Here is a 27849-nt window from a genome sequence, read left to right as displayed (position 1 = left end):
GCTGTGGGTCTTACGTGTCACATTTGTAGCCACCCTGGGTTTATCACATGCTGGATTGCAACCTCCTCCTCACATTTGTTACTATGGTGTCTTGCGTCAGTCATTAGCTGACTTTTTTTGCTCTCTTCCAGGATGGCGCTGACTTGGACGAGAACCCATACCCTTATGGGGAAGCATATATGGAAATGGTAACTATGTTTTGCAGTTGATATATTTTTAAGGAAAGCTTCAAGACACCTGTATTAAATGTCGGTCCGATTTCTACTCGCTCCCGTTCTTGGCTTGCTTGATTGCAAACCATGCCTCAAAGTTTTTTGATTTAAGGAACCTCTTGCAGAAGTATATGTGACTCCATGCACTTGAACATGCTCTATATTAGCACGAATATGTACATAACAAAAGCATACTTCTTTGACTTTATTGGTTCACCTCTCCTTACACAGTGCTTCATTTAGCTTTTTTAATTATTCACTGAGCCTGTTCCTTTTATATTTCTCTGTTTACCATTTCTTCCCACCTGCACTGTTCCCCTCATCCCTTCACCTAATTTGATGGTGTGTTTCTTTGGGTTTTTTCATTCATTCACTGTACCACACATTCATCACACCCCTCCACTCATCAGCCTGTGCTCGTGCTCCTTTTACTTCACCCGTTCATGTGCGTAATTTGGTCTTTTCAGTTATTTGCTGAGCCTTTCCCTTTCACATTTCTCCATTAATCTGTCTCTCCCCAATGCTCCATTCTCTTCACTCGTTCACCTCCTCTTATGCTCTGCTTCTTTGGGCTTTTTCCAATATCCACTTGCCAAGTTCCCTTTATCCAACACCACCCAATCATCAGCGGTGCTCTGTGCTTCTTTCACTTCATCCATTCACTTCTACTTATACTGTGCTTCATTGAGCCTTTTCCATTACTCACTTAATATTCACCCGTTTACACCTTTCCATTCATCCATCTCTCTTCCGTGTTTGTTTCACTTCACCCCCCTCACCTCTTCTTATGCTGTGCTTGGCATCACTGACTCTTCCATTGGTCACTGAGCCTGGTCCCAGTTACACCCATCCACTCACCAGTATTTCCTCTTTGAATGCTGTCCTTTATTGAGTCTTTCCATTATTAATGTATCCTTATCACGATAACTCCTCTCTATTGATCAGTATTTTCTCCACTCTCCCTTGTTCCATGTCAACTTGAATTGCCACCATGTGTCAGCAATACTTGGGTTATAAGAACATATTTGGGGCCTTATTACAAGTTTGGCACTATTTAATCAGGAAATACCACACAATTAATGATCTATTTCAGGATAGCATGCGGTAACAGGAAGGATCGGTGTGAGTCTGAGTGATAAGGCTCCTTCCGTTGATCTCTATTCTGGAGTCGCATAGGAAAGGCCTTATTAGCGGGACTCAAGTCGCCGGAACACGCGGGTGGATGAACCTAGGTGTCGCGGTTCAGAGACAAGAAACCTAACCGTGAGACCGCAGGAATCTCAAAGCAGGTGCCCATATAACAGTCCTATTGACTCTTTGATGTACAGGATACACATTTTAAAACAAAAGGTACACACCATTTCTATTGAACAAGTCATGTTTTAAGAAAGCATATTATTTTGGCAAATGCTTATCGTCCTGTGCACTTTCTTGAGTTGGGAAAGACATCCTAAAACTAAATATGCAAATGTCTTCACTTTACGTTCACAGAGTGTGACGTCACATCCCACTGCATACATGCCCCCACTTCTTTTAGGACTTGAGCCCTGCATTAGTGCTTGTGGGATTACTTGCGCCATGTACTGCATTTGTGTGCTGGAAATGTTCCCACCCAAAGGCTCGCGGTGAGCAAGAGTTTCAGTCCCGAACCTCGGAATTTATAGAGTTGTAAAATATTTGGGATTCAGAAAATACTGATTGTTTTACAATTTAACGGGAAACTCGCGATGAGTCCCTAGGTGTCTATGTTCCACTGTTATGCATGGTTCTAGAACATTCTTGTCAGGCTGAGATTCTGGCCTTGCGTCTGCGGAAGCTGCTGAACCCCCAACAATCCACCTAAAATGTAGCACTCAGAGCTCTGGACAAATTACTGCTCAGTTTGCCACACTTCAAGGGGAAAGGGGGAAAGGGACAAATTAACATACACCAGGCTGGAAGCTATCGACTAGCTGGTTAATCACCTGTAGATGAAACATAAGCATTTAAAAACACCTCAATTTCTCATTGAGTCACTGACCTTAAAATACTATATCCTTTACTAAAAAGTTGTAAAGACCATACCTGGTACTTCTGTTCAAAATGCCCAGAGAAGTGATTTAGTAGAATAGACTTCCTTACTAGTTGCCAAGAAACTGAATGATAATTCTGCCTTTTTTGTTAGGTCTTTGAATGCATTAGAAGTCTTTTCCATTAGCTTCTTAATCTTCAATTTACTTAAACAAAGTCTTAAAGTTATCTATGAAGTAAAGGAAGTTCCAATGAAAACCAATTTTGTAGTTTCTTCTTTTTTTTTAATGTTAAGATAGTCTTTAAAAAATGAAGAGCTTGAAACTTGCGATGAAAAATTCACGTGGCGAAATTCACGCACAAGCGCTAAAATCCAAGTAGCGAAAAGACATGCACATGCGCTATTAATCCAAGACGCGGAAAACACACACACGCGCTAAAGTCCGACGTAGAAAAAACACGCACACGCGCTTTAGTTTCACATAGCAATGTTCCCGCACAGGTGCAGTAGAATCCACATAGCAATATACTCGCGCACACGCGGTTAGTTCACGTAGCAATGTTCTCACACACGCGCAGTAGAATCCACGTAGCAATATACTTGCGCACGGGCAGTTGAATCCACGTAGCAATATACTCGCGCACGCGCGGTTAATTCACATAGCAATGTTCTTGCAAATGCGCGGAGGAATCCACGTAGCTATATTTTCGCACACGCGCAGTTGAATCCACGTAGCTCAAAGTTCAAGCTTGCACTAACACACACACGCGCTGAAGCTTATTAATGGCTTGAACACGCTCTAGCTTTGAAAAGTCACGTAGCTTAAGAAATCATGTGCTCGCACTTCAGTTTATGCATTCGTAAGAAGATCGTGTTTGCGCTCTTGAACCTTTAAAAACAATTTAACCTTTTTACAAAAAAATAGTAGAAAGAGAGTTCAGAACTAAAGTAATCTTCCACTTTGAAATAATTTAAAGGCACTTATCTCTTGAAAGAGTCTTGAATAAGTTCTTCTCTCAGAAAAATTGAATTTTCGCACTCCTGTCCTGTGTCCCAATCAACTCCAAACTAAATTTCTGTTATTTTCTCAAAGAAGCCGCTCGACCGCTTGAAACTTGAAGCCCCTGATCAAGTTAAGCAGGAGCAGCTTAGCGCACGTCCTCTCAGCTGAGCTATGACAATGAAAGGCAGTTTAGAATGTTCACTGTCCTCTCAATAAACAATCACCAGCCAATCATAACTTAGGCTGAGAACTTCCATCTTGGATTGGGGCATTTTCCATAGTCTGCAATTAAGGTTAAGGCCAAATTGTCTGTTTCAAAATAAAAACCCATCATAACTCACCCAAACCCTTGCATACTATATATGTGTCACACCTGACCCAATGTATGTGAAAATATGTCAATGTATGTAGTATCAATGTATGTAACACCTGACCTATGTATGTAACACCTGACCCAGAGTATGTAAGAATATGTCAACCTGACAATTCTACAGCACATTTCGGGGTGTTGGTTGTTTCTATTGGAGTATGTATACTTGCAACACAATGAAATTGTGTACATCTAGTGAGGGAAGAGTGCCTATAGAATGCCTGTGGAGTGAACTATATATTTCTACGCAGACTCTTAGTCACTTACTTAGGCTTGGTTTGGAACTCTCTCTCTCTCTCTCTCTCTCTCTCTCTCTCCCTCTCCCTCTCCTTCTCCCTCTCTTTATATATGACGTTATGGTTAAGTTGCGGAACTACAAACGTATCCCCTTTACTGAAAAAAACCATGCAACAGGAAGGTTCTGCTCACAGTGCCCTACTACAAACCTATCAAAATCACTGGAAAAAGTTGCACTAACCACAACCTATTGTCAGGTTTCACTGTATTTGGGGAACTTATTGGGATAAGTTGGTCTTTATTTTTGATTCCTTACATTAGAATAGTTTTGACACAGTAGGCTTTACTGGTTGGCTTAGGTTTTACTATTTAAAATGCCTTAACATCTATTGCATTTTAGGAGGATTCCCCAAGCCATCATGAAGGTCAGGAAGCTGGGTTTTGATTGGACTGGAGTAAGCAACAAGGTGATTTGTGGTGGCAGCAGCTTGGAGGCTGTTTGAGAATTCTAAACTGCCTTTCATTGTCCTCCTTTTTACAGGAAGGTCCTGTTTCATGAACTCTTAATGTAATTCGCAATTAGTCTCTATTTTAATTTCTGTTTGGTGTAAGAAGCTGGAGTAAACAGATCTGCGAGGGACAAGCCATGCTGTCAAATTTGATGGGAGCGCTGTGTATTTTTTGTGTTGGAAAAGACAAATCTTGAAGAGCAAGTGTGTTTAGTTTCTTCAGTTCAGCTCTTTGCTTATGAAAAGTTGGATATCTTAGGTAGTTAGTTAGGAATTGGACAATAGCTACTTCAATAACTTACTATGCCTTTTGATTTCGTTGCGGATGAACATTTAAACTAAAGTTACATATTTCTGCAGCGTGTTTGTTTCGATACGCAAACCGAACGTTCAGTTTTAAGTTTGAATTGAACGTCGGATAGCGTGTCAAATTCTCAGCCTCTGAGACACTACAGAATCGTGCATGCGTTTTCGGCATATAATTTCTTTAATTGCCGGAAGCGCGCATACTCAAGGGATAAGTGTTTGAATAGTTCCTGAATTCATAACACCATCCAATACACGCATGTGTGTCGGCACTTCACTACTTGAATTCCACTTGCGCGCAATAATACAAGAGTAGTGTTCCCGAATTAAAGAGATTTACCCGGCGCATGCACAGCGGCAAACCTGCCAGGGTATAGCGTTTGTTCGCTGTTTGTATGGGTTAAGGAAAAGTGACTCAGTGTTCCTGATGTAAATAAGGGATTTATCCGAAGCATGAGCGGCAGCGAACCTTCCAGTGTAAAGCATTCGTTCATTGTTCGCATGAGCTATGAAGAAGTGACTCAGCTCGATCCTATGTTTCTGAACCTCAGTGAGTAAGGGTTCTGTGAGCAATTTAAGTTAACGTTGCTTCTTATTACTTGGTCATGTAATTAATATATTAAACTGAGTATATGCCCGGACAATTGAGTAAGGACGTTGGATTAAATAAGGCTAACATTCAAAAGGAGAGTTGAACTAAATGTTTGTAAACACGAGCAAGAGCTAAGACTTTTGGAATGCAGAAAGTTGAGTACATCAACAATTTTGAATTGAACCAAAGTACAGGAAATTACTTTTTAAAAGGAGCACCTGCTGAGTTCAACATTTGAACTGGATAGAATTGCAGTATTTAACAGAAGATAAAGACTCCATCATTTCTTACATGAACATAATTGAATTGACAAGGAAGTTTAAAGTGAATTGCTGAACATAACGTCTTCCAGATATCCATGAAGACAACACAGGTATTAAGTGATTCAGGAAAGTGTATTGGGAAGTGAGTGTCTCAGTCAGGAGGGTTTTAACTTCTTGCTTTGTCATCCTCTGCAGGTGGAACTCGGCTGGTTGATGAGGGAGTGAGCGACCTGTGTTCTATTTTTTATTTTATCCACTTTCCCCTTTCCCTTGGGGTTGTTGAGACTTCTGCTGTTTCTAACCGGCAGCAGACTACACAATCAGAAGGGACTGCGGGGCTCAGCAGCTTCCGCGGATCTAGATTCAGGACCTGACACCTATCTATTGTATGGTTGCAAGTAAAACAGAAAACCCCCAGAAATTTGCGAGTTATGGTAAGCTAAGCAACCATAACTCGCGCCAGCACTGTGCTCTGCTAAGACTTAAACCCTGTCTGGTCCTGAATCTTGATCCGCGGGAGCTGCTGAGCCCTACAGTCCCTCTAAGATGTGTAGATGACTACTGGTTGTAACAGCAGAAGTCTCTACACCCCAAAGGGAAAGGGGGAAGTGGATAAAACAAAAACAGAACACAGGTTACTCTCTCTCCAACCAGCCGATCACCTGCAGAGGATGAGAAAACAAAAGATGAATACCTTCCTAATCAAAGCACCCCACCTGAGTTCCACTGTACTTTTCTATACCTGTTGTGCTTCCCTTGAGAGCCCGGAAGCAAGTTTTATTTCAGAAGCTCCAAATATAACTTTAACAACCTTTTCCTTATGAGAGGTTTCCTTTGGAATAGCTGTTCAAACTAATTCTGTACCATCCCACAGTCTGGAAACATGTCTGTTGATTTGCTAGATGGAGAAAGACTAGAAAACTGTTCTTCTGGAATCACTCTCCTGGGCAAGCATGCTCCTAGACCACTCAAACCCCTAGTAACAATCTGGCAACAGATACCTTGAGTCTACTGTGCTAGACTTATCTCTCTTGGAATTAGTAATTAGCGTCCTTTATTTGTATCTCCTCTATTGCATTCTTCAAGGAATATTACCTTCTAACTCATAGACTCCTGTCCAGTATATGAGAGAAAGCTGCGCTTGACTCTCTTCCTGAGAAACCACTGGTCATCCCTGAGGGCATGCGCAGTGACATGGAGTCTGAGGCTGACTTTCATGTTATAAATCACTGCCAGGCGCTAGCGATCATTACGCTGTCAGTGACATGTGCGCGAGCGGCAGCAAATAAAGGAAAGGCCTGCCGTAGAGTGTGCATATTATTATCAATGTCTTTTTCCCTGACAGCAGTCTTTCTTAACAGCATTTAATGTTCATGCAGATTAATCTAGAGTTTCCTTCAGAGAGAAAATCAATGCCTACAAGTGTGACTGGTTTTACTGCTGTCAGCTTAAAATGACAGTTTCTTGCAGAACGCTGCTCTCAACTTGGACTTACAAAGGTGGCTTTCTTGGTATTTAAAACCAACTGACTAAATACCTAAACTAACATAGATATTAAAAATAAACTTGCAATCACTTCTTAACTTCTCATGAATGCAGATTACTTCTTTAATAGATTTGTATAAGAATTTTTCTCCAGAAATCAGAGCACTGCTTGTCTTGTCCCTCGTGGATCTGGATTCCAACCTGCCTCTTCACCAACTTGGGCTGAATTCAAAGCTTAAAATGGGGCTACTTCAAGAGATACAAAAAACAGGACCGTCCTGTTAAGGTGAGGACAATGAAAGGCAGTTTGGAATTCTCTTTCTGTTTTCAAGCTACCTCAGCCTCCAATCATCTTGCGGAATGTTCTCATCCAATCAGGACCCTGCCTCCTCACCACCATGATGGCGTGGGGAACTCTCCTTCTGAACAATGGAAGTTAAGGTAAGTTTTAGTCTGAACTGTGTATGAATTGTGTAAGTAGTTAAATAAACAAAGAATTACTATAAATTACAGCACATCCATCTCAAGAGACAAGTGAGCCTGACACACCCATGACATCAAAGATGACATCACAAATGTCATTGATGATATCACTGATGACATCACATGTCTGGCTCCCTCTTTTCTGTTCACTGACATATGTAGGGCAGGTGGTTTTCTTCACTGAGAGCCAGGAACGAAACATACAACAGGTGCTATGTTTGCAGACCTTACCCTTGTCATATGTTCTCACACTGCTTTCCTAATGGTTCAGTCGCAGCATGCGATACAGATACATAAAGGAAGAAGTAGGCCTACAACAGAGCAATCATTGGTGTGTGTATAAAGATAAGATAGGTTGAGAACACTTTCTGGTAGTACTCCAGCATTTTAGCCAACTTTACTTTCCCTGCAAATGGGCGCATTTGTGTGCGCTGTAGTCTCTTTATGGTTTGTGTGTAGTACTAAAGGTATGTTGTGAGGCGTTGGTGTTGGGGGGGCTCTCAACACGCACTTACGGCCATACACAACAGATGGACGGACCCAATCTTACTGTGAACCTCCTTTATTCACATCTACATCGTAACTGCCTTTCTCCCCTTCTCCCCTCCCTTTCCGCTCTCTTCCCCGTGTGTGTTTTCTTAAAGGGGCTGTGTCCCTATTAACCATGTACAACACCTCCCCCGTGCTTAACATGAAAGTCAGGTTACATTTGTTCAATGAGTCTCACTGGTCTCTTTATTGTTCTGAGGGGCCTCCCTGGGGATTCCCTGCTTTCGCCAGTTGCTTCCACTGGGGGTTCTGTTTCGTCTTCCCCGCTTGGGCCTTCAACCGCTATCTCTTGTGTCTCTGGCTCTTCAAGATATAGTCTCATAAAGAATGAGGAGTTTTGGGTGATGTCTCCTTGTTCTCCGGTCGCCATGATCATGGGTCCTTTGATGGCTGTGATGACTCGAGGCTCTGGGCTGTAGCGCGTGTCTGTCTTCTTCAGCTGAGTTTGTCGGACTAGGACAGTTTGTCCTACCTCTAGTTGGTGTTCTTTCGCTCTCCTCTTTTTGTCGGCCCACTGTTTGGCTCTTCTCTTCTTTTCGGCGTCTCGTTCTCTGATGGATGTATCTTCTTCTGGTGTGCAGTCTTCCCACCGAGGAATGCGTGTTCGGGGTTGGTATCTCACCATGAGTTCGGCCGGCGGCTTTCCCGTCGCGTCATGCTGAGTGTTTCTGTAGCTTCTGAGCATACTGCAAATGGCTTGCGAGTGGGGTGTCTGCTCTACTACAGCTTTCTGTCTGGTTAATTTGATGGTGGCCATGAACCGTTCCACCATCCCGTTGGCTTGGGGCCAGAGTGGTGTAATCTTCTGGTGGTGGAATCCTAAGTGGTCCGCAAGCCTCGCAAATTTTCGTCCTTGGAATGGGGATCCGTTATCTGTCTTGACAATGTTTGGGATGCCCCACTCGCTGAATAGTTCATCTACTATGGGTGCTGTTTCAGTGAATGCTGTCGAAGGTATTTGCTTGATGAATGGGAACCTTGAGTATTCATCTTTTATCACTAGCAGGTACCCCCTTCTTCCAGGGGTCCGTAGAAGTCCATTGTGACTTTTTGCCAGGGCCTTGTTGGAAGTGTGGTTAGTTGAAGGGGGTTCGTGGTTGACCCCTTTGCTGCAAGTTGGCAGGGTCTACAGTGCATCAGCATGTCTTCAACTATCACGTCCATGTAAGGAAACCAGATGTGGTTTCTGAGAATCTGTTTTGTGTTGTCAATCCCCCTGTGGCCCTCATGGGCTAGTGTTACTAGGGCTTTCTTAGGTCTCTCAGGGCTACTAATCTGTTTTCGCAAAGTAGTATGCCTTGGTCTGTGGCTATCAGTTCTTTGTGCACTTTGGCTATCCGATCGAGCTCTTTCTTGTCTGCTTCCTCCCCTCCGTTACCTCTTTTTTGGCGCTCTCTCCATTTGTTGGAGTGGGTGAAGGAGACAGTGGCTTTGATTGTTGGGTCGGCCTTGCTTCTTTCCTCAAATATTTCACTTGAGATCGTCGGTGCCATGGTATTTGAGGACAGGTAGGAGATGTAGTTTCTGGCCTCATGAGCCAGGGTGTCGTCCTTGTTCATCGTGGGGTGCCTGGACAGGTAGTCTGCCGGGTTGGCTTCTCTCCCGGGTTTGTGGATGATCACGTAGTCATATTCTTGTAGTCTTATTCCCCAGCGCTCTATTCGGGCGGCATTTTGGTTTTGGGAATGCCGAATATTGAGAGGAGTGCCTGATGGTCTGTTGCCAGAGTGAATTTCCTGCCGATGATAAAGTGGTGATATTTTTCGCAGGCCCATACCGCGGCTAGGCTTTCCCGCTCGGCTTGCGAGTAGGCTCTTTCTGTGGGTGATAGAGCGTGGCTGGCGTATGCCACCACTGCATGCCGGGTGTTGTCTTTGGTGTCGGTCTGGGCAAGGATAGCTCCGAGTCCCACTGGACTGGCATCTACCGTAATGATGGTGTGCCACTCTTAATGAAAGTATGCCAGCTGATGGTTGTTGGTGAGACTTTCCTTTATGGTGGTGAACACTGCTTGGCAGGGTGCGTCCCAGACAAAAGGTTGGTCCTTTTTCAGGAGGGTGCGGAGCGGGTCGGTGATTGTGGCATAGTTCGGGAGGTAGCGTGCAAAATATCCTGCCATACCTAAGAAGGAGCGCAGTTCCGCCGCTGTCGTGGGGGCTTGGAGGTCGGTAATGGCCTTTATCTTGTCAGAGTCGGCTGTTATTCCTTTGCTGGAGAATATGTGCCCGAAGAATTTGAGGCTGGTCTTGTTGATGTCACATTTGAGTTCATTTAGTGTCAGTCCTGCTTCTTGGAGGGTCTTGCAAACAGTTATTAGGGCATTGTCGTGCTGTTCTTGGTCCTTTCCAAAGATCAGAATATCGTCAATGTGTGTTTAGGGGATTCATTTCAGATGCTATCAGGCGTCTGATTGTCTCCTGAAAAATCTCCGCAGCAGATGATATACCAAAATGTAACCTCTTGTATCTAAAAAGTCCGTCATGGGTTGCAAAGGTGGTGATGGGTCTTGAATCTGGATCCAGGATGAGCTGGTGGTAGCCCTGATTGAGATCTAGTTTTGAGAAGTACCTCGCCTGATTTAACCTGATAAGCATGTCTTCCAGGCTTGGGCCTGGGTGTCTCTCCCTCTGGATGGCGGTGTTTGGGATGCACATATCGACACATATGCGTAGGCATCCGTTGTCTTTGGGCACTATCACTATTGGGGATACCCATGGCGTTGGTCCTTCTGCCTTCTCTATGATGTCATTGAGGAGGAGGAGCTGTATCTCCTTTGACACTTGTTCCTGAAGGTGGAAACCCACTTTACGGGGGTGCTGTGGCACCGGCGTGATGTTGTGGTTGATGTGTAGTTTGATGGGTGAGTTTTTGAGCATTCCCTCTCCCTCGAATAGTTTGGGGAACTGATGTTTGAGGTCTCCTTTCGCGAGGGGTCGGCCTGTTATTGCCATGATGGTTTCTCGTGTTGAGGGGTGTCCCTTTACTACATCCGATTGTTCATATTGTAGGTCAATCAGTGCCAGAGCACTGGCCATTTAGTAGCTGAGGGGACAGCGACCTATAGATGGGTTCTTAATGACGTGGATCGTGGATGCCACCGTGAGATCTCGGTGTGTGAGGTCACATTGAAATTGTCCCCTTGATGACATGGGTAGGGCTGCTCCCCACTGGAAGATATGTGTTCTGGATTCTCGAAAAGTGTACATAGAGGCGATATCACGGTAAAGGTCTTCATTCATGACGTTTACCGTCGCTCCCGTGTCGACCACAAATTTGTTCCTGGTGTTCCCCATTTGTATCATCACCCTGGGAGCTGAAGTGTCTTCAATGTCGACGCTGAGGATTCGGACGTATTCCCTATCGTATCCATCTTGCAGGTAATGAGTTTGTTCGCCTTCCCCTAGCTGATGTCTCGGTGGAGAGTTGGTGTCCAGTTCATGGGTTGGCAGGGGGTTCCTCATGTATGTCATTCCGTGTTCCAGTGTTTGCATTGGGTCTCGTTGGCGGATGTCATGCAGTTCATGATCTTTCCTGTCTGGCTCAATCTGGAGTCCTTCTAGTGCCCTCACAGTGTTCAGGGGTTGATAGGAGTTCATGGGGTATGTTGCATTTCTTTCAACGGGGCGTTGTGTTCCGTGTGTGTATCTGCTGCATGGCTAGCTGTTCGTTGGCAAGTTGAGCTTCCCTCAGGGAGCTGTTCCTTGCACATCACTTGGAATTGGTTTTCCATTCCGCATCTTAGGCAGCGCTGGCGATGGCAGGGCATGGTCTTCTGTGTGGGTACTCAAACCCGCAGCGGTAGCATTGGCGGTCACCCTGGGTCCGTTGAGCAGAATATCTGGGAGACGTTCTGTTTTGCGAGGTTGGGTATCGGGTGTAGGGGCTTACTGCTGCGATGATGTCACCTTTTTTGGGATTTTCAATAGCTGCGGCTTGGACATCTACTCTTTCGTATACTCTGGCCAAATCCAATACTTCTTTTAGGGAGAGGGGCTTTTTTAGGAGGTGTTTCCTAAACACTGAAGATACGCACCCTTCTATTATGCGTAACCTAATTGCTTTGTCATCATTAAAGTTGGCGAAGTCGCACTTAGTTATCTTTCTTTGCAGGCGGATGACAAATTCTCCTATGGATTCATGAGGGAGTTGGCCACATTGATTGAAAGTGTACCGCTCATAGTCACGGTTGGGTGAAATGAGAAGTTTCTCATTGATGGCTTCTAAGAGTTTCGGATACGTGGTGCGATCCTGTGGGGGAATCGTGCGTATAATGTTTTTAATTTCTTTCCCTGCCACGTTGGCGAAAATGCTGAGTATATTGGGTGGTTCTGTGTACCAAAGGCATCTACGAAGTCCTCGAATTCTTCTACCCACTCTTCCCATCGCTGACCCTGGTCGTGATGTGGGTTCAGTGTGAATGGCGTGGGTCTTCTCATTAATATGGCATGAGAGGAGGGTGCTCCTGGTAGTGGTGGCTGGGCATTGGCGTCTGTTGCATCTGGAGCTGACATAATGGCGCCGCTGGGTATAATGTAGTTACTTAGGTGTCACGTGGGCACTGGTCATAACTGTTTCCTGAGGCACTGTGGCCACTTATTTCATGTACCAGTATGTGTCCTTTCCTTATAGGTGATTTCCACCTGCTGGTTTGTTAGGGTAGGGCCAACTGTGTGTTGCTTCTTGGCCTTTATTACTTTCGTTTATTGCTACTGGGCCCTAGGGTTTGGCCTTTATTTTCACTGCCACATTTATTTTATTTTTTGTTTTGAGTGTCACTGTGTGGGAGACGTGGGGTTAATGCTGCTGGGCCCTAAATTTGTTAGCCTTAGCAGAGCACACTGCTGGCGCGAGTTATGGGTGCTTAGCTTACCATAACTGGCGCATTTCTGGGGTTTTTCGGTTTTACTTGTAACCATACAATAGATAGGTTGTGGTTAGTGCAAAGGAACTGTAACGTCCCTGTAACAAAAGTTTTTGCACTGAATGCGCTAGGTTGTTGTTAGGGCAACAGAAGCATAACCTCCCTTTACCAACTTTTTTCCAATGATTTTGATAGGTTTGTAGTAGGGCACTGTGAGCAGAACCTTCCTGTAGAATAGTTTTGTCAGTAAAGAGGATACGTTTGTAGTTCTGCAACTTGACCATAACGCCCCTTTACCAATGTGTTTTGTTAGTGAATTTCATGGTTTTTAGTAGGGGCACTGTAACAGAAACTTTGTATTAACATAGTGTTTGCAGTAAAGGTGATATGTTTTTAGTGCCGCAACTTCATCATAACGTCCCTTTAGCAATGTTTTTTGTTAGTGATTTTCATATGTTTTCAGTATGGCACTGTAACCAGAACGTTGCTTTAGCATAGTGTATTCTGTAAAGGTGATATCTTTTGGTACCGCAATTGAACCGTAACGTCCCGTTAACAATGTTTTGACACTGATAGCTTGTCTGTCCTCCTCACAAACTTGTGGAAAGCCCAAATTCCCTTGTGTATCTATCCGTTTGTGCTACCCCTTTCCCTTGCCTAACAGTGTCGGTGTATCTAACAAATGAGAGGTGTGCATGGCAAGTGTTGGTGAGACTGTGACTGGGGTTTCTTTTTGTGTTAACATAGCATGGTGAATCTGTGGCACCCATTACTATTAGAGATAGCTGCAGGTAAGCAATGTGGAGGTTTTCTATGCAGGCTGCACCTGGCCGGCGTATGTACAATGCAGGTATCTGTAGGACTGCAATACTGGCTGCATGGCCGAATTTTCGAAAATTACTTGTGGGAGCGCACGTCTAAACGTTGTACAACTATGTCCATGCCTAGGGCATCCTCTGTGTGCTGGTAAGAGCACCCCTGTCGCCATCTCTACGGATTGATACGGTAGGCTACCACATTTGAAGTACTCATCACAACCACGTGGGTTGCTCTGTAAACTTACCAATTTGTCGCTGCACCACGCCTGCCTGTATGAGGCCCACTGAAAAACAAGGAAGAGCAACCTCGAGTGTACGTGGGCGTGCTAAATGTCACAATAGTTTGATTCATGTGCTGTTTGCCTTTCCATGACCTGTGAAACTGACACACCGTCTCTGCACTGAGCACTGTGCCGGAAAGTGTCAAGGGTTCCTTTGCGGGTCGTGGAGTTGGAGATAACATTTAACTGCAGGTGGGACAGTTTGTAGTGAGTCTGCAAAATGGCAAAGCTGGTGCAGCTTGGTCACTAACATAGTTGTGCATGTAAAGAGAAGTAAGAAAACAGCAGATTCTTCAGAGAGCACTGGTGGTTACAACAGTAATGTAGACGCATGCGTCACGCTTAATAATTAATGTTCCTCCTGCACATTCTGAAGCTGCATTTGTTGTAAGCATTCTTGTATGGCACAATTCATTCATCTCTGTGCATGCTAGTCCTATGGCTAATGGCGTACCATGAACTGTCCGTACCACAGCTGACGAGAACAGCAAGGCAAGCATAAGGGACCAGTGGGCAAAGTACAATCCTGCGAAAAATGCAGTAGGGTAATTTCATGTACAGCATTCTCCACTTGGGCTGTGGCCTAAAAAAGGGACACTCCTGTACGGAACCAGACCTTTAAAACACGCTTGTAAACCATAGGCTGCGCTAATGACCCTTACCTGCCAAAGGGCATTGTACTGTGCATGTACTGCAACGCGGTACTCTACAGAGGGAAGCTACTTTGAAGTGCTTGGGAAGATTCGATCTGGGAGCATGAGAATGCTGGCAGCAATTTAAGTGAGGGACACCCAACATTTACCTCTCTCTGCATGTGCCCTCTGGTATCCCTGTAGGTGGTGGCCCTTCCGTACCAGCCCTTGCCTTTCGTTCCTTCGGTAGCATGTGTTACAAGACCAAAAGAAATGGAAATTAACTAGAAAGCAAAATAAGTTAACTAAAGAAAACTCCTTTCAGAGTTCAACAATGGAAGTGGCAATGAAGGGAGGTAGGGCCCCGTACATCATATACCCTGCACAGATTGTGTGCTAAATAAACTGAGCCATTGTATTGTGTAAAACACTGCAGTGGAATCAGGTAGAAATGGCTCGCTGTTGAAAGAGATTATTTTACGTGTTGCAGTGCATTTTCAAGAGCTACAGTGTGCAACACCTTCCAATACTTCCAAAAAGGGCAGCAAGGCAATTTGTATAGGGTGTGCAGAAATCAGAAATGCACTAATATTAACAGGAACGCTATTTGTGGGGAAAACTCATAGTGCCGTGAAACGTCAGATTCCCATTTGTAGAGTACGACATTGGCACAAGTCGTACAACGGCATAAATAGACTTCTTCACAATGTACCGCGCTTTCTCCATTTCCAGACCAAATGAAAAATAACACAGCGGCATGGGTGTCTGCGTAATGGGATAAAAAATGATGCAGGAGATCGGAAACAGACACATGACCTGGCCAAGGGTCTCCCTCAGCGCAAACTGCACTGAAAATCGTGTTACATGTTGTGCAATTTCCCCTCCACAATGAACAACAATAATATCCTTGTGATGGCACGTCACCAAAGTCTCACACAGACAAACCAAAATCAATCACTTCATTGTAGGTACTCCATATGAGTACAAATCCACATGATGCAATCCATAATGAGCTCCCACTGCACATTGTTTCCCATTCAATGTCAATCAATGGCCCTCATTACGACCCTTGCGGAAAGTGACTGACCGGACCGCCACAGCGTAAATAGCGTTTCCGCCATTGCACGATGGAGCAAAGTGCGGCCCATTCCGACCCATCGGGCACGAGCACCACGCCATGGCGGAAGTGCAAAGTCCGCGATGGCGGAAATGACCCCAAAACGGCCCACACCGCCGCCGTACGGCGCCCTAGGTGCAATACCGCCACCCATCATAGCGGACACCGCAGTGAGCGCCAACCGGAAAGTACGGCGACCGTAAATATACGGAAACGGAAGTAAAAACATGGGCCCGGAACGGGAAACAACACCCCGTACACCTATAAAACCACAAAATACACACAACCACTAAAAACACCACCCTGAGACACATCCCAACCCGTCATCCACCCTAGTGAAACCAAGAAAAATGGGAAAAGTAGCGAAGAAAGCGTGCGACCGCAAGCGGCAGGTCCACTTCTCCCGTGAGGAACTCACCGTACTCACAGAGACCCTCCAGGAGAATGCCGCCGCCGTCTTCTCCACGCAAATGACCAGGACGGCACTTGCGAACAAGAAGGCCATATGGGCCCTGGTGGCACAGCGGGTAAGTGCGGTGGGGACCGCACCCCGCAACCCACAGCAATGCAGGAAGCGGTGGGACGACCTGCGGATACGCGTCCGTAGCATACTGTCTGCCAACCGCAACATTGCCACAGCCACCGGGGGAGGGTCGGAATCACCCATCAAGTTGACCCCCTGGGAAGAAATCTGTGCCTCCACCATTGGAATGGAGAGCATAGAGGGAGTCGGAGGGATGGAGAAAGGAGTGCAGACATCCGGAGAATCAGGTACGTGGCCCAAATAAAACCATGCCAAATCCACAATGTCCAATCATGTGACTCACATGTGTCCACATAGCGCAACAGCAACACATGGCCAGGAGAACGTCCACACACATTGGCCTGATAGCGCACTTTAAAACCACAATAAATACATAAATAAGTGAAAACCCCAAAAACACCCACTACACGTGCAGCAGGCACACCCTAACTGCAGGCTGCCAAACAACTGCACCCTCACTCCACACACAAATGAAAGCACCTCCAAGGCCCCGACCCAAATCACCCTCAGGTACCACCCCAATGCATGTGATACATTGCCATTCCAATTCCCACAGACCCATTAATAACGCTCGCCCTCCTTTACTCCACCACAGGGTCCGATCCAAACGACGAGCTCCAGGACACCCCTACCAGCACACCTGCAAAGAGGGCCAAGACCGACGGCCAAAGACCCTCCACCTCAGCTGCACGCATCAAGACACGGCAGCAGCACATATCAAGTGGCAGCACACAGGAGGGAACATCAACAGGCACCCCAGCAGCCAGCATGCCCACAACAGCACCACCACAGGTCCCCCCAATGGATGCCACAGAAGGTACTGCCTCTGGTGGCAGCAGCACCATAGGTGACACCCCATTAATGGCAGCATGCTCCGACACAGAAGACGGGGATGTCGAAGTCAGATCCATCCATGACCTGTCCCAATCCCCCTGTCTGTTCCATCCCGTACACCATGAGGATACCACGCAGGGGCACCCACAAGACGACGACTGGCCATCCCCCACAAGCCCTGTGGCAGGGCAACATGAGGCGAACAGCCCCTCTGTGACACCACCGCAAATGGCCATGGCCCAGCAGAGGCAACAGTCCCTCGACCAGTTAATCGTGCAACAGCAGCAACTGGCCACGCTCCTCAAGGACCATGCCGATGGATGTGGGGGCACTAAGGCAGACATAGAAACATCAACTGAGACACTTAGGGCACAAATGGAGAGTAGCACCGAGAGCCTGAGGGGGGAACTGCATGCGACGTCCAAAGACGTATGTGCCGAACTTGCCGCAGTGCGCCCTGTGCTCACTGAGCTCTCACAAACCCTTAGGGACATGCATGGACGTGAGCAGGCAGAGACATCATCCGTTGCAAGTTCCGTCCAGGGCAGCCCCCAACGTAGATCTGGGAGGAACCTGCGCTCCACAGGCAGGGGTGCCCCTGATACCCGCAGAGGGGGCTTGCAATAGCGACTGCCCACTGACAATGAGCATCTTTGGACACTGGTGTTCGGGGGGGAGGTGGGAGGGTGGAGGGGGTGTGTTGGGCTCACTTGGGTGGCGGGTCGATAGGGTGTTCCACATGATATCACATATGCCATAAACAATGCACGATCAAACAATGAGATGTGTGGACAATGATCTTTGTGTACTAGGCCATCATAGGCGTACAGTCCATATTGTGCATGTACCAGACACACACAGTGCCACGAGTCCCGTGTCCATGTATCAGCCACCAGGCGTGAGTGCTAGAAGCATGCATCTATGAGATGCTGACGAATTTCACGGCCCTCCTGTGCCTCGCAGACTCCTTGAGGTGCTGCCACATCCCCACCCTCATCATGACCATCTTCAGGTGCTTGCAGTTCTGCGTCAGGGGGCATGGGCACATTTCTACGTACGCACATGTTGTGGAGCATGACACATGCCATCACCATCTTTGCAACCTTCTCATGGCGGTACAGGAGTGCCCCGCCAGACCTGCTGAGGCACCGGAAACGAGTCTTCAGTAGGCCGAATGCCTGTTCAATGACTACACGGGTACGTGAGTGGGCATGGTTGTAGTCCTCCTCATGCTGGTCCCGTGGGTTCCGGACTGGTGTGAGGAGCCATCTCTTCAGTGGATATCCGGCATCACCTGTATGTGGACGATAAACGAATTATGTGGAATGCCATTGCTACGTACGCACCCCCCCCCTTCCTGCCAGGTCACTGCCGCATCACATACCCCACATCATCATGCATGAAATGAGACTCACCGAGTAGCCAGGATCTGTTCCCTGCGTGTCGCTCCATGTAGCGTGGTATTGTAGAGTTCCTCAAGACCATAGAATCATGGGTTGATCCAGGGAATCGGGCACAACAATGTGTAATGATCCTGTTGGAGTCACACACCATTTGTACATTCAGTGAATGAAATTGTTTTCGGTTGCGGTACTGGGCCTCCATGGCATGTGGGACGACCAATTCCACATGGGTGCAGTCGATGGCACCAATGCAACCCGGTATGCCGGCAAGTGCATGGAATCCCACTTTTGTGTTGGTAATTTCCTGCTCCGAGCGTGGTAGAGAGATGTAGTCGTCTGCGTGCTGCAGGAGGGCATCGATCACTTGCAATAGTGTCCGTGAGAACAGTGGCTGAGAAATGCCATGCAACTGTCCGACTGTGTGCTGGTAGGTGCCTGTGGCCAGGAAGTGGAGTACAGACACCACCTTCAGTAGGGGTGGGATGGCGGTTGGGCTATCTATCATGCTGACAAGGTCAGCCTGTGTCATGTCCACAATGGCGGCTATGGTGTCCCGGTCCAAACGGTAGAGGGTGTGGATCTGCTCATCAGTGAGGTTGAACGGATGTGCTCGGAGGCGTGGGATTGCGGGCTGCCTGCGTGGTGGTAGTGGCTGTGCTGGCAGCCCTTGCTGGCCCTGCCTTGCCCTCCTCCTCCTCCTGCGTCTCCTCCGTGCGGCCGGTTGTAGTTGGTGTTCGTCTTCTTCTTGGAGTTGGAGTACTTGCAGTGCTATCAGGTCCCCCAGGGCCAACATCGCGAGTCCTGCCGGTAGCATTTCGGAGTGGTTGTGGGAGGAGACTGGGCGTGCAATTTATGTGCTTTCAGGTTGTATGGCCTCCACCTGTGGTGATTCATTCCACCTGTGCAAGCTGCTCTCCCCTTTGGGCGAGCACGTCCTGCACACAACGCTGCAATTCGAGGAATGGCATCTTGCTATTACAATCATGTATTAGTACCCGATGGCCGTGTAACATTGGTTGATATGTTCATTCGGCTATGGTCCCATTGTTTCACATGCATTCTTTGCAGTCGCGAACAGACTTGTGAAGGGTCAGTGGAACGTAGTACTCGAGTAACGGTGGACCCTCATGCATCACTGTACCGAGGTTCACCGACGGGCGGGGCCTCCCATTTGTGAGTGAAGGCAGTTGCCATTTTCACACACAGCCGCACTAGATGGATTAATTTGTGATTTCAAGCGGCCACAGATGCCTTTTCGACGTGATGTTGCAAATGAGGAATTCGAAGGGCGGCGCTTTCGGTCTTCAGCTAGCGGCGAGGAGATGCCCACAGGTCTGACTGCAAATATAACGTTCTATTGTTCAGTGTCCTTGGGACAGGGGCCATGGCGAGGATGCAATGATTGATATGAATAGTTTGGGATGCGCAATAGCGAAGTGGATGATGAGGCCGGACGTTCCCAAATACATGTTACTTCACAACACTGGAATTACGGGCTGGGGCACAGTGGATTTTGCAGGCTGCATAACGCACAGACTCAATGGAATTCTCACATGTTATGTGAGTATGGAAACAGGCGTTATCATTACGGGATGAGGGAATGATGAATGGATGCATGGGCAGATGATTTGATACGGTGTTTGCCATGTACAGGGCTTCTTGGAATCTGTCCGCCTCCCCTGCGCTATGTGATGCAGGGCTGCCATAGTGGGACCATCGTCTATCTGGCCTTGTTGAGCCCTCCCTGTCTCGACGCGCCTTCAGACACTTGTGTCCATGCACGTTACCAATCCCATCTGATGGATTCTGTTTTCACAGACGCATGCACAGGTACACTCGTTTGTGATGGTGTTTTCACCTCGATATGGATAGTTATGAGTCGCAAGTGGTTTTGGGGTGGTGATGATCCTTTGGAGTGGGCTAGCATGCATATGGCTGTGGATCTAGTGTGATCATTGAAGTGAGTTGTTCGAATGTAGTTCTGATGGCCATTCTTTTCTTTTTCTTTTCTTTTGGTTGACAGGTATCTCCTCCCCTTTTGCCACTGCCATCTGTATGCCACTCCTGCAGATGGGTTTTACTCCCGACACCTGCTGCTTCGTGTTAATCAGTGGAGCAGCATTACGATCTTATGGGACGATCGCCAATGGGCCACATGCCCTTACGCAGTACTAGTGGCTCGGAGCAACATTTCGGCCTTTCAGCTGGACTAGTGCCTCCCTATTGGGACGGCCCTGCGGTTCTAGGCGCTTCCATGTTGCCTTTTCGTACGAGAATGTAGCCCCTGTGTACCATGAAGGAACAGGGCGTCACACAAGAAGTAGCTGGTCATTTATTGCGGATGCAGCCCACAATGGTGAAATGTGTTTTGGAGTTCATGGCCTAATGGCTGTATGGGCTTGGTGAATTTGTTGTGCATTAAATTTCTATTCTGATATGGGCCGTGTAGCGTTCTTCTTTGCAAGTGATGTGGCATATTCCTATTTGGGGAGCGATGTATTGTGAGGAGATCTGCATTGGGTTCCAGCTTCGGAGTATAGTTGCGTGGTACTGTGCTGGGCGCGTTTGCCTACGAAGCCCAGTGAGGTCAGGGGTGAGGGCTGCCAATATGACTGTTTGGATGATGTCATGCTCAGGGGCGGGGGATTAGGTTTTGTGTAACAGATGCCGGTCAGCCAGGTGGATTGGTGGAATGATGTGATTATCGGAATATTGCTGGTCACAGGTGCCTGTGTTTGCGTGCGTTTCTTGGTGGGAGACTGGGGTCATGTCCATTGGTATAGCTTCTGTATTCGTGCCATCTGTGCCCTGCAGCTCCCATTGGCCCCTCTTGTGATTCTTTTGTTCGTTGGCATGCATGGGTGACTTGTACATTTCACTGGTTGCATTGTGACTTCGTTGCACCTACGGGGAGTTGTACTATGTGGCCAGGGAGCGGTGTACAGGCACTCAGTGGGGCCGTTTACGGTTGATTCGCGATGCCGTACTTCTCACCATGGCGGAATGGTACTTTCCGCCGTGCTTGATGGCGTTAAGTACATGTCCGCTAGGGTCGGAATTCGCGTACCCTTGCGCCATGGTGCTGATTACGGTTTGGCATGGCGCGCGCGCGCGTACTTGGTGCAGTTAGCGTTGGCGTTCACTACGGTGTCGCTAATGGCATCGTACTTTACGGTGACGGGTCATAGTCACACCGAGCGCTATTCGATGGCGGTATTGCATTTCCGCCATCGTTTTTCGATTTCCGCCAGGGTCGTAATGAGGGCCAATGTATTTAGGGCTCCCCCACAAAGCATATGCTGTGGCTCATGCAACACACAGCCATAAGCGCACCCTCTGCATTTAGCTCTACAAATACACTGTGTACCACACTCTGTGCGTACAATCCACACCCATAAACCTTATTGACCAATCCCGTGTCCTCCGTAGACCCAATTTTATGGCTGCCATCTGCAAAAAGGGGCATATGTCACATGTGCAACCCTGCAACTCTCGCGATGTCTGCAGAACTTTCGAGGTGTGCACACACGGGTGTGGGGGAATACATTTCAATCAGGGTAGAGGACCTCGTCAGTAGTAGCGGCTCTGAAAAGAGCCTTTTTAAAAAATAAAGTTGCTTCCTTAGAAACACCTTTTTTGTGATTTTCTAAACTATTTTATTGTTTTGTAGTTCAGTTCACATGCTTACAGTAGGGTCTTCAGTGCAGCCTGCATATTGGAAATCAAAATATCATTGCCACTGGTGGATAAAGAAATTCCATTAGCTTTGAAAAGGTGTATATATCAAGAACCAATGTTGTCGTTCTCACAGAACACAGGAGTACATCCCAGCAGCACTCAAGAAGACACACATGCTTCGGTTGATTACACCCCTTCCAAGCTCTGGCTGACAACAACAATCATTGGAGTAGTACCACACTATTCGTACTGGTATACATGAGAAAAGCACCTTGGCAGTGTGAAAAATGTGCTTCACTGCTTTCATCAACTTCTTGAGTTGACAGTACACATGGGAACAAGCCATGGAACCTAAATGCAACGCTCCATAGTACACGACCACAGCATACACAATTGCCTAAGCGGCCACTAATCAACATTCAGCAACTAGACAGCCAAAATTGCGCACATCGCCACAGCACCACAAAGCAATCACTGCCTCTAAATCGAAATCACAATGAAAGCCTTTTTCGACGGCATACTGGAATAGATCTTCCACAAACTCATCACCGACTACCAAAACAGTGCATCTTTCCATGTCTGTCTGCCACCCGCAATGCACAGAGTAATAGAAAAAAAAAATGTGCCGCCCTGTCCTGTGACGCACACCCCGAGAACCTGACTGGACAATTCCCACAGTCCCATTTCCATTGGACAGCATGGTGAGGAGAGCAGAATGTGGCATGTGCACTTTCTGAAATACCGTGAGGGCTGCGCCCCAGCAAAGCAGGAGTAGTCCTTCTTCCCTTTCCACTGCTGTTGCTCCACCACTACATAATTGGCTACTTAGGAATAATGACACACGCATCCACCAATCGCATCCAAGCCGCCATCATCCCACACTGTTACTCCTGTACAACACTTCAAATGTACCATTAGACATTCACATACAAGTGTTGCGCCATTCCAAACCACGTCCACTACAAGGTTCAGCCAAAAGTATGCACAATTTCTCCATCCACATACATCCACATGCCCACCCATGATGTGGCACGTGTAATCCTCAAAGTACAGCGGAATCCGCTACCTTTGCATAATGTTGAAGGGGGTGTAGGAGGGGGGGTGTGGGAGGGGCAGGGGAAGCAATTTCAAGCAGGGTAGGGAATTGGGTCTTCTATCGTGGCTGTGGAAAGTTTTTCTTTTTTTTTACGTGCTTGCGAGCAACTTCTTTTGTTTTTTCTCCTTATATATGTTTCTGTTTGCCTCTCCTCACATTTTTACCACATTCTGCTCAATGCTTCTGGCACAGTGTAAAAGAAAACGGCATTGTTAATGTCACTCAAATAAAAGCCATTTCTACGAAACCACTGCATATTTTGCGACCTCATGATCTCATAGTGGGTGGAGAACATGCCAGCAGTCTCCATAAATTCACACATGCTTCTGTTTATAGCACACCTTCTGACCTCTGGCTGGGGACAAATTACACTGGCATGGGCCCATACTGCTGTTGGTGTTATGCATGAGAAAACGACCTTGGCAGGAGGAAAAATCTGCATCACTGCGTTCAGCAACCTCTACAGGTGACGAATTGAATGTGCACACGACATGTAACCCAAATGTAGACTTCCATAGTGCACCACGACAAAGTCAATGTTCGTTATGGAGGCCACATATCTGCAAAGGCGAACCATCCCACATGACAGCCCCAGAGAGGGTCCACTCCTTCCAACCAGAAATTACCTGCAACGCCTCTTTGCACACAACACCTGTGCAGATGGCGCACAAATGTATCACTGACGATAAGCACTGTGCGTCTCTCCATCTCTACCAACCTCACGACACAGTATAGGGAAAACAATTGTACCTCCCCTTCCTGTCAACCACACCCAAAACAACTAATGGCCTATTTCCCACAATTCCATTTCCATGGCCACCATGCTCAAAATGGCAGGATGTGGCACGTGCGCTTTCCCAGCTACAGTGAGGGCCACGGCCCAGTAAAGCAGATGCAATACTTCTTCCCTTTGCACTGGTATTTTTGCAGCACTCCCTCATTGGGAGCTGTGAAATTTTCAAACACGCATGCAGCAATCACATACAAAACCTCTGCATTGAACACTATAATTTCTGGACACCACTCCATATTTACCATTAAACACTCTCAGTGCACGTTCTGTTTGATTCCAAAGCCCCTCCACCAGAAAGTTTTGCTAAAGAATGCACGATTGCAGCATCCACAAAGATGCTGAGACGCACCAAGCACACCTTTGGCCATAAACACAACAGTGCAGCCCTTGCCCACACCCACCACAACACTATGGATTCATGCATGCGACCATGTGGGCAGCTAACATTATGCACAAACGTAACATACGTAGCATCACTTCTACCCAACTCCCCCACACCATAAAACACCCATTCACGAAAACGTGTCACAATTAGCAGAATCTGCATACATACAGCAGCCTGCACCACTCCTACCCACTGCCATTCACAAAGTATAGTGTCACTGGCAACCTAAGCACAACATCTGCACAACATTGGGCCTACTTCAATAAATCTGCACACAGCAGAGTAACCAAGCACATATGAGCTGTACTTAGACCATACCATCTTCCATACTCACAGTATAGAAACACTGCACCCTGTGGCCACACTGCACAAATTCTCACTGAACCATCTCCTGCTGTACACCAAACACTGCAGCATGTTGCAACTATCATCACAACCATGGAATGCACAATACACACTTTTTAACTCACTTGTGCTGCTGTAGCACGCCTACAATGTGCTCCACACCCATTCTGCAAGGATCACCACCCTGTGGCTCATGCACTGTCAAATCTGCATTGATGCAGTGGGTGTGCTCCGTGCACACATTCACCACACCATAATGCAACCATGCATGTCAGCATGTCACCAACTACCACTATGCACATACTCACCACTGGCACCAGCACTCCGACTCAACCTCTGCACCGCAATGGAGCTATACAGCGTAAAATGCAACAGTCACCATAATCTACAAACATTACACTATCTCCGGCACCCCTATGCACTTTCATCTGCATACTATGGTCTTACCCACTTCCACTCAGAAAGTATGGTTTCACTGCCAAACTAACCACAAAATGTTCACAACATTGCCCCTGCACCAACCAATCTGCACACAGCACACTATCCAAGCACATATAAGCTGCACTTCAGCCATACCCTCTTACATACTCACAGTGTAGAAACATTGCACCCTGGCCACACTGCACAACTTCTCACTGCACCATCTCCTACCGTACACCAAACACTGTAGCATGTTGCAACTATCACCACAACCATGGAACGCACAATACATGCTTTTCAACTCACTTATGCTGCTGTAGCACGTCAACAATGCGTTTCACTCCCATTCTCCAAAGATCACCACCCTGTGCCTGATACACTGCCAAACCTGCATTGCTGCAGTGGGTGTGTTCCTTGCACACATGCACTGCATGGTAATGCAACCATGCATGTCAGCATGTCACCAACTACCACTAAGCACATACGCACCACTGGCACCACCACTCCGACCCAACCTCCACACTACAATGCAGCTATACAGTGTAAAATGCAACAGCCACCATAATCCACGAACATTACTGTCTCCGGCGCCCCTACGCACGTTCATTCACATACTATGGTCTTTCCCACTTCCACTCAGAAAGTATTGTGTCACTGTCAACCTAACCACAAAATGTTCACAACATTGCCCCTACTTCAACCAATCTGCACACAGCTCACTATCCAAGCACAAATGAGCCGTACTTCTACCATACCCTCTTCCATACTGACAGTATGCCAACACTGCACATTGCGTGACTTTTCACTGCACCATCTCCAACCACACATGAAAAACTTTATCATGTACTAACAGCGACCTCACCTGCGAAACCAAAAATACACGCATGGCAGGTCACTTCTGCTGCTCTATTGTGCCTGAAATGTGCTCCACAGCCATTCTGTACAAGTCACCTCCCTCTAACTCATGCAGAGTAAAAAATGCATTACTGCCGTGGGTGTGCTCCAGTCCTAGGCTCTTCAGTGCAAGGCCTACGGCCTACGGCCTTCGGCCTTCGGCCATGCACATAATAGTCTAGACCTTGACCACACCCACCACAACGTAATTCCACCATCCATGTCACCATATCACTAACTACGACAATCCACATACACACCACTACCACCAGCACTCCTAACCAACCTGTGCACCGCCATGGAGATATGCAGCAAAGAATTGCAACAGTTTCCATAATGTAGAAAGAAAATACTGTCTCCTGCACCCCTGTGCACTTTCATTCACATAGTATGGGCGTACCCACTTCCATTCACAGAGTATTGTGTCACTGGCAAACTACCCACATACTGGTGGAAACATTGGCCCTACTCTGTTTGCCTCTCCTCACATTTTTACCACATTCTGCTAAATGCCATTTCTACAGAACCACTGCATATTTTGCGACCTCGTGATCTCATAGAGGGTGGAGAACATGCCAGCAGTCTCCATAATTTCACACATGCTTCTTTTTATAACACACCTTCCGACCTCTGGCTGGAGAAAAATTGCACTGACATGGCATACTCTTCTTGGTGTTATGCATGAGAAAACGACCTTCGCAGTAGGAAAAATCTGCATGACTGCGTTCAGCAACCTCTTCAAGCGACGGATTAAACGTGCACACGACATGTGACCCAAATGTAGACTTCCATAGTGCATCACGACAAAGTCAGCGTTCGTGACGGAGGCCACATATCTGCAAAGGTGAACCATCCCGCTTAAACTGCAGTCCTACTGACGGCCCCAGAGAGCATCCACTCCTTCCAACCCAAAATTACCAGCAACACCTCTTTGCACACAACACCTGTGCAGATGGTGCACAAAGGTTTCACTGACGATAGGCATTGTGCGACTCTCCATCTCTACCAACCTCAAGACACAGTATTCGGAAAAAATGCTACCTCCCCTTCCTGTCAACCCCACCCTAAACACCTAATTGCCTATTTCCCACAATTACATTTCCATGGCCACCATGCTCAAAATGGCAGGATGTGGCACGTGCGCTTTTCCAGCTACATTGAGTGCCACGGCCCAGTAATGCAGACGCAATACTTCTTCCCTTTTCACTGGCATTTTTGCAGCACTCCATCATTGGGAGCTGTGAAATTTTCAAAAATTCATGCAGCAATCTCATACAAAACCTCTGCATTGCACACTATCATTTCTGTACACCACTCCATATTTACCATTAAACACTCTCAGTGCACGTTCTGTTTGATTCCAAAGCCTCTCCACCAGAAAGTTCTACTAAAGAATGCACGATTGCAGCATCCACAAAGATGCTGAGACCCAGCACACCTTTGGCCATGCACACAACAGTGCAGCCCTTGCCCACACCCACCACAACACTATGGATCCATGCATGCGACCATGTGGGCAGCTAACATTATGCACACATGTAAAATACGTAGCGTCACTTCTACCCAACTCCCCCACACCATAAAACACCCATTCACGAAAATGTGTCACAATTAGCAGAATCTGCATACATACAACAGCCTGCACCACCCATACCCACTGCCATTCAAAAAGTATTGTGTCACTGGCAACCTAAGCACAAAATCTGCACAACATTGGGCCTACTTCAA

General features: G+C 47.0%; 1 protein-coding gene across 1 annotated transcript in view; it reads left to right on the top strand.

The window, feature by feature from the left end:
* LOC138527211 (retinitis pigmentosa 1-like 1 protein) overlaps window positions 1–27849 on the top strand; it is an 823506-nt gene that overhangs the window by 542097 nt on the left and 253560 nt on the right. The window contains exon 10 of the mRNA XM_069638329.1: window positions 132–188. Coding sequence (XP_069494430.1) covers window positions 132–188 — 57 coding nt within the window. The remainder of the gene's footprint in view (window positions 1–131; window positions 189–27849) is intronic.

Source organism: Ambystoma mexicanum, chromosome 14 (genome assembly GCF_040938575.1).
Source record: "Ambystoma mexicanum isolate Mex_15411 chromosome 14, UKY_AmexF1_1, whole genome shotgun sequence".
NCBI lineage: Eukaryota > Metazoa > Chordata > Amphibia > Caudata > Ambystomatidae > Ambystoma > Ambystoma mexicanum.
This window is presented reverse-complemented; position numbering and strand designations above follow the sequence as displayed.